General features: G+C 40.4%; 1 protein-coding gene across 4 annotated transcripts in view; it reads left to right on the top strand.

The window, feature by feature from the left end:
* The window catches only part of abca4a (ATP-binding cassette, sub-family A (ABC1), member 4a), a 45,060-nt gene that overhangs the window by 35,202 nt on the left and 2,175 nt on the right, over positions 1–7,683 (top strand). For all 4 annotated transcript variants that reach the window (XM_023950290.2, XM_023950292.2, XM_023950291.2 and 1 more), the window contains 9 exons: positions 2,105–2,234; positions 2,350–2,470; positions 2,573–2,635; positions 2,752–2,858; positions 4,579–4,720; positions 6,744–6,878; positions 6,968–7,071; positions 7,147–7,239; positions 7,309–7,558. In XM_023950290.2, the coding sequence (XP_023806058.1) occupies positions 2,105–2,234; positions 2,350–2,470; positions 2,573–2,635; positions 2,752–2,858; positions 4,579–4,720; positions 6,744–6,878; positions 6,968–7,071; positions 7,147–7,239; positions 7,309–7,558 (1,145 nt within the window). The remainder of the gene's footprint in view (positions 1–2,104; positions 2,235–2,349; positions 2,471–2,572; positions 2,636–2,751; positions 2,859–4,578; positions 4,721–6,743; positions 6,879–6,967; positions 7,072–7,146; positions 7,240–7,308; positions 7,559–7,683) is intronic.

Consider the following 7,683-nt stretch of genomic DNA (forward strand, 5'->3'; position numbering starts at 1 on the left):
AGGTGGTCTCTCCACTGACACGCCAAGAAGAAATAACGCTGGGTTCAGAGGGATTGTTTTGTGAAAAATACAACTGACTTCTGTTACAATATTTTTCCAGAATCTAATGATCAAAGGACATTGCCAGATGCAGTGATAGTATGTTCCTAAACCAGTTTTACATTTTATACAAAGAGGGGAACATTGAGGATTAAATCTATGCAGAAGCTGTGGAGTGTATTGAAGTCTGTGCAGAATTCTATATTGATTCTCTCTAAGTCTGTTGCATGTGAATACTGTCTTGGCAGATACAAAAGCTTTAGACCACGTTTTACTACTGAGCTCCACTCCCAGATCCCGGCTCCAAAGAATCCTAGTTCCTCCAGTTGAGAGGGGGTTTAACAGCATTAATTGTTCGTGAAAAAGTGAAATAAAGTTCCTTTTGGTTGTGGCATCGTCATTAAATTTAAGAAGGAAGTTTTCAAGGGAATTCAATATAGGTTGATCAGCCGGAAAGGTGAGAGATGATTTTACAAAGTGTCTCACTTGGAGAAAGCCAAAAAAGTGTTTCTGTGGGATATTATATTTACTTTGAATTTGTCTAAAAGACATAAAAACACCTTTTTCAAAAAGGTTACTTACAAATCTTAAGCCCTTAGTGTACCATTGGTCATATATACTAAAGCTTATACCTGGTGGGAAAGCTTTATTTTTAATTATAGGTTGCATTGCACTAGAAAACTTCCTTCGTCCACAAAAAGTCACAATGTCATGCCACACCTTAATTGTAGTGAGCATAACATTATTGTTCTTAACCTCAACTGGGAGTCCAACTACATCTGTGAATAAGAGACTGAGAGGTGACAACAGGTCACAACACCAACTGTCCACAGCTTACTCACCCTGATGTAAAAAAGCGTGCAACCACCCCGACACTATTCGCGCATGACAAGCCCAGTAATAAAATAAAAAATTAGGAAGAGCCTGACCCCCCCTCTCATATGGCAGTTGTAAAGTCCTAATTTTCAATCTAGGTTTCTTCCCATGCCAGATAAACTTAGATAAGCATTTCTCCAGTTCTGAGAATGTTTTCCTATTAATTTTGAGAGGTCCTACAACCATTCTTGTCTAGTCCGTGTTTTTCATAGTGAGGGTTATGAACCCCGACTCAGAACTGCAACTGTTCTTTGAGTTTCTTGGGAAAACAGCAGGCCTGTTAAACCCTTGATTACAGTAGGTGATCAAGCTGTGTGCACTTCTAATGACTTAGTCACATGAACCCGTATGGTTGCTGTGGGTTTTTGGGTTGTCCAGGCCTGTGGAGGGTCCTAAAGAGGAGCGGCCGCATCCTAAGGGGAGTGCAGGTATGTCTTACAGCTCGTATAGTCACCTTAAGGAGACATCATAAAAATGGAACTATTGTGGTGAGTGTATCATGGAGTATTTGTAGGGATAATGTCAGTTGACATACAAGTCATGCTGTCTTATGCCACAGACTAGTCCACGACGTGGGCAACTCAAAACCCTAATGTCTGCATGATTTCCAGATATCTGTGCCCTACTAATACTGATTACCTGGATCAGGTGTGTTCAACCAATAAGGACACAGCAGAGAAGGGTATGCTGGAAAATGCAGCCTTCTGTGCCCACCTTTGCTCTAGGCCAGGGGTGTCAAAATCCAGACCTCGAGGGCCGGCCTCCAGCTGGTTTTCCCAGAAATCCTGCCTAACCTGCTGTTGGTTACCTGGATCAGGTGTGTTTGGCCAGTGGCAGATTGGTTGGAAAACATGTTGAACACCGGCCCTCGAGGCCTGGATTCTGACACCCCTGCTCCAGGCACTAGTAACATATGCATCTTGGGACCTTTCTGACCGTGCGGAAATGCTGCACGCATGTGAAGCTGATATCCAAGTGCTCATAGGTGACCTATTGAATGTCCACAGAAACTACACTCTGATCGTCGAATTTGCTCATTTTTAACAGCCAGGATGTGGGCAAGGAGTGCACACTTATCAAAAGAAGAGCACTAACAGGCTCCTTGCACTGGGTTTGGGAGGTTGGAAAAACATGAAAGCTAGCCCGTATCCACCTATCGGCGCAGTTGTGACAAACCTGTTTTTTGCAGGTGAGGACTATAGTCCTGATCCCTTTAGCTGGGTCTTCATCGGAAGGAACTTGTTTTGCATGGCTGCCGAGGGATTTGTGTATTTCATCATTAACATTCTCATCCAGTACCGCTTCTTCATGGATCACTGGCAAGTGCAGCAGAGCTTCATAACACAATCTATGATTTGATGAGACCCTCTAGAGTGAAGGCTGATCCGCTAAATAGCCATCCCCACCCCACCCCTCCCACACCCCCACTGGCAGGATTCCAGATGGCCCAAAGCCCCACATTTTGGAGGAAGACGTGGATGTTGCTGAGGAGAGAAAGCGGATCCAGCAGAGCGGAAACACAAATGACATTTTACGCATAAAAGACCTGTCCAAGGTGAAACTTTCCTTCATAATAATGAATTCTGAGAATTGAAAGAGTAATAACTTTTTTTCAAAAAACAAGTTTGTTTGCATTTATTTATCCTTATTTTCCCAGACGTACACAGGAACAATCATTCCTGCAGTGGACCGCATCTGTGTTGGAGTGTTACCTGGAGAAGTTGGTGCAATTTTGCCTTACAGACCTTAAATACTGACCTGCACAAGCTGGAAGTTTGGTAGTTTTGTGTTGTTTTTTTTAAAATTTGTTTTGCTTTTTGTTTGTTTCAAATTCAGTGTTTTGGTCTGGTGGGGGTGAACGGAGCAGGGAAGACCACAACATTTAAGATGCTAACAGGTGACATTGACGTGACTTCAGGAGATGCTTCAGTGGCTGGTCACAGGTTTGTTTCATAAAGTTAGAATATGTTGGAGTTAAATTATGACAAAATATTAAGTTCAAAACACATGGGTAGTCCAAATTTCTATTAGGTTTTACCTTGAAATTGTAAATACTAAATTTAGTTCCGGATATCCAGTTAATATATGGTATACATTACAAATAATTTCAGATGGATGTTTGTCAGAATTTGTGTTTTCTTCATTAGTTAAGCAGGAAAGACGAATGAAAACTTGATCTATTGTCTAATGTAAAAATCGCCACCATTTAAATCATACGTTGGGTGGCATGTCAATGCTATATTCACATCAACGCACGTTCTAGCGACCACTTTGTATAAAAAGTCTATGTAAACGCACCCATGTGCGTCTTTTGGCATTCAAAACTCTCCCACTGAGGTGTAGCTACGTTCATTTTTGGGCTCCATTCCAGGGCTCTGTCCTGGGGCCCCTGCTCTTCATCATTTACCTTCTCTCCCTCGGTTACATTTTTCGGAAACATAACACCATTTTCACTGCTATGCGGATGACACCCAGCTTTACATTTTCTCCAAACCTGGCTCCACTTTTCTATATTTTTCCCTCTCCAATTGTCTTCTTGACGTCAAATCCTGCTTCACCACAAACTTTCTTAAATTAAATTGCAATAAAACTGAACTTCTCGTTGTTGGCACTAAGTCCACCCTTACTATACTCTGTAATTTCTCTCTTTCCTTCGACAACACCTCCATATTTCCCTCCACTCAGGCTAAGAGTCTGGGTGTCAACCTTGACAGCACTCTCTCCTTCACTGCCTCCTTCACTGCCCACATCAATAACATCACCCGCTCCGCTTACTGCCATCTTCGCAACATTTGTCGTCTCCATCCCTCTCTCACTCCTCACTGCACAGCTGTCCTAGTCCACAGTCTCATCACCTCCCTTATCAACTTCCGTAACTCCCTTCTTTCTGGAACTCCATAAGTTTCAACTGGGTCAAATCTCAGCTGCTCAAATAATAACCCAAACCCCTTCCATTCACCATATTACACCTGTCTTACAGCAGCTTCATTAGTTACCAGTAACCTCACTGGATCACTTAAACAATCCTTATTTTAACCTTCAAAGCTTTCCACAACTTCGCCACTCCGTCTCTTTCAGAGCGCCTGACTGTTGCTACTCCCACTCGTTCCCTCAGATCTCTTCCTCCCTTTGACTGGATGCTCCACGATCACGTCTCATTTCCATGCTAGCAGTTCCAGAGTTGCGGGGCAGAGCATTCGCAACTCTGGAGCTGATCTACGAAATATGGACTCACTTTCTCAGTTCCTTCAAACATCTTAAAACGTACCTTTTTCATCGTGCATTCAGCACATGACATTTAAACTGCTGTTACAAATGTGTAACACATTGTGTAATTGTTGGGTTTTTATGCTTGTATTTATCTTATGTACTGTGAGGCGACTTTGAGTGTCAAGAAAGTCGCCATACAGATAAAATGTATTATTACTATTATTATCATTATTATTAAAGTCGTGGTTTGTGACTGGCCATAATTCTATGACACCAAGTCTTTCATGTATGACGAGATTTCCGCCGTTTTGACATTTTGCATCCGAACTCTTCAAGCTGTAGGTACATGCACTAGCATTGGGTAGCGACAGTTCAGTGTGAAGAACTCAGAACACATAGGTGTGAACATAGCCTTACAAATCTCCTTCTTGATGCTTTTTGTTTCCATTGCAGCATTTTGACCAACATCCTGGATGTCCATCAGAACATGGGTTACTGCCCGCAGTTTGATGCCATAGATGAGCTGCTAACAGGCAGAGAACATTTGCATCTTTATGCCCGGCTCCGTGGAGTTCCAGAGTCCCAGATCAGCAGGGTGAGAAGGTTTCTGTCATCACCCCAACCTTTTAAGTTAGAGTCTGGGATGTAATGAATAAGATATAAAGATCCAAGCTGTCCACTAGATTGATGTCCACACCATTTTTCCAGTATTATCTATGTAAAGCCTTCTACATCAAGGAATGAAAAGAGAAGTCAATTGTATTTGACAATTTTTAAGCTTTTTATTGAAAGGTAAAAAAAATTGCTTGCTTTTTCATTTTTTAATGAGATTTATAGTATCAATAAGATACGTTGGGGGATTTAGTAATTTTTCTTTTCTCACAACAATGTGAACAGACAAGAAATATTAACATGAGTGTTCAGGAAAAAAGCACCTAATTTCCCCACTGGCTCAAGTTTGATCCAGACATTTTTAACAAGCTGTAACTGTGTTATAAAGAATTGATCATCAAGCAATTATCAATAACACTTTCATTCTTTCAAAAAAGCAACTAGTCATTTAAAAATTATTAACAATATTCAAGTTATTCACACCAGAAAGTCTTGAAAATTAGCTAAAAAAACTTTTTCCTGCCAAAAGTATTTTTTAGATTTCAGGGAGGCAGCCGTTTTAAAATGAGCAGGAAAAGCTCTCTACTACCCCTAGCGGAGTGAAGATGAACTACAGGGCAGAAAAAATGAACCAAGTTAAACACAATGCGTTTTTTAAGGAAAGTTTGGATCATGCTAATGAGATTAAGAGTCTCAGAAATGCATGTATCAAATGTAATATGAACAATTATATAGCGTTAAACTTGTACTCCGATTAAAACACAACACATTCTAGTTTGATTACCTTAACTAGAATAAAACCAGATTTAAAAATAGTCATACCTGCACTTAGGGTGAGAAATGCTGGGTAAATACCTGTTTAGCAATAGTAACAAAAACCAAAAGACATAAGGAAATACTAGACAGTTTGATGCCTGTCAGCTGATTGTTTGCTGAATAAAGCACGTTTTGAATCTTATTAAACCAGCCTAGATGTGAATAGTATGTTTTTGAAAATTAGCTTTAAACACTACACTGTGTAGGGGAGGAAAGGACATCTTGAAATAGAAGAACAGTGGATTATCCCAGCCTGCAAGTTTAGACCATCTTGGATTCAAAAGCAGGAACACGGATTTCCGGAGCTGTACCTTCTTTTTTATCCCCCTAAGGCAGATGTGGATATTATTAGGGCTCAATGGCTGGTACCATTATGTGTTTTCCTTATCTCTTTCCTCTATCCACTGCTGACATCAGTATCAGCAGTCAGGATTCGGCCTCTTAGAAGATGCAAGGGTATGAAGCAGGAAGCCTCAAATATAGCATGGCAATCCAGGGCTTTTCAAATCTTGCTACAGCACCGTCAGCCGAGATCTATGTGTCACCTCCAAAACCACCAACTAACACATCCCACCTGTCTCCATCGGATCCTTAACTCATGTACACCTCATGTACATTTGTTTTTTTTCATCCACTCCAGGGCATTTAACCTTCAGCAAAGTGGCTTTAATCAACAAATGTTCTATTAACTACAAATGTAGATTCAAATATTATAAAACCCAACTTTTCAGAAATGCGGTCCCCTTAATTTTTTTGTATGGCAACGAGATTGCAAATGATCTTAAAAAATACAACCATGGACCTGCTTTCCCTATGTTGTCAATGTCCATCAGGATTTAGAGGATTTAGAATAATGGTTAACTGTTTTCGTGTTTATTATTATATTAATAATGTTACAAAGTTTGGTTAAAAAAAAAGCAAAAAAAAGTAAAAAAACAAACATTTTATTTTGTCCACCTACCTGTTAATCACAGCAACTTGCACATAATATTAAACAAGTTTAGGATCAAATAAAATTGAAATAAAAAAATTGATGACAATCATTTCTACTGATTGTCATCAATCATCTCTTTTCTGAAACCAACCCCCAGTGGTCATTTGGGGAACTGCAACATTTCTGTGTTGGCTTTAAATTTCGAATAGTTAGTTTGAAACATATTACTGAATGCAGTTGCTCCTCCTACCTTCAGGTTGCAGACTGGGCCATCCAGAAGCTTGGTCTCTCAGAGTATGCCAGCAGAACTGCAGGAACTTACAGTGGAGGCAACAGAAGAAAACTTTCAACCGCTATCGCCATGATAGGTTGTCCTGCTCTGGTCCTGCTGGTAAAAACTAATTTTTTTTTTTTGGGGAGTTTTCACCTGTTTTCAAGTTGTACAAACCAAAAGCATGTTTGCTGTTTTTGTATTTGTAGGATGAACCTACCACAGGAATGGACCCTCTCTCCAGACGCTTTCTCTGGAACTCCATCATGAGCGTTATCCAGGACGGACGAGCTGTGGTGCTCACCTCACACAGGTAAACATTTTTAAGGATACAAGCATGTTTGTACAACTTCGATGCTTTCAACTTCGATGATTTTTGCATTGACAGTATGGAAGAGTGTGAGGCTTTATGCACCCGCTTAGCCATCATGGTCAATGGTTCCTTCAAGTGTCTGGGAACGATTCAACACCTCAAATACAAGTTCGTTTTCACACTTTATGTCATATTCTTGATAAAAGGGCCGCCACTAAAGATTTAATCCTAATCCAGATATGGCGACGGTTACATTGTGACCATGAAGATCAGGACAGCAAACCCTGGCTGCAACCCAGACTTGAGTCGCGCTGAAGCTTTTATGGAGAGCACCTTCCCTGGTTGTATCCAAACAGAAAAACACTACAACACTTTGCAGTACAAGATCTCCTCCTCCTCTCTGGCCAGAATCTTTCAAATGGTCCTCGTCAACAAGGACAAACTCAACATAGAGGACTACTCTGTGTCACAGACCACGCTCGACCAGGTCAGTTCAAAAACACACTCAAGTTGTTCAATTTATTCACTTTTTCTGTTATATTATACAATTGTTACTTTTTGATTCACTCCAAAAATGGTACTTTTTCTATCTGACTTTGCTTCATTTACAAT

This window comes from Oryzias latipes, chromosome 20 (genome assembly GCF_053564925.1).
Source record: "Oryzias latipes strain Hd-rR chromosome 20, Olatipes_Hd-rR_3.1".
Lineage (NCBI taxonomy): Eukaryota > Metazoa > Chordata > Actinopteri > Beloniformes > Adrianichthyidae > Oryzias > Oryzias latipes.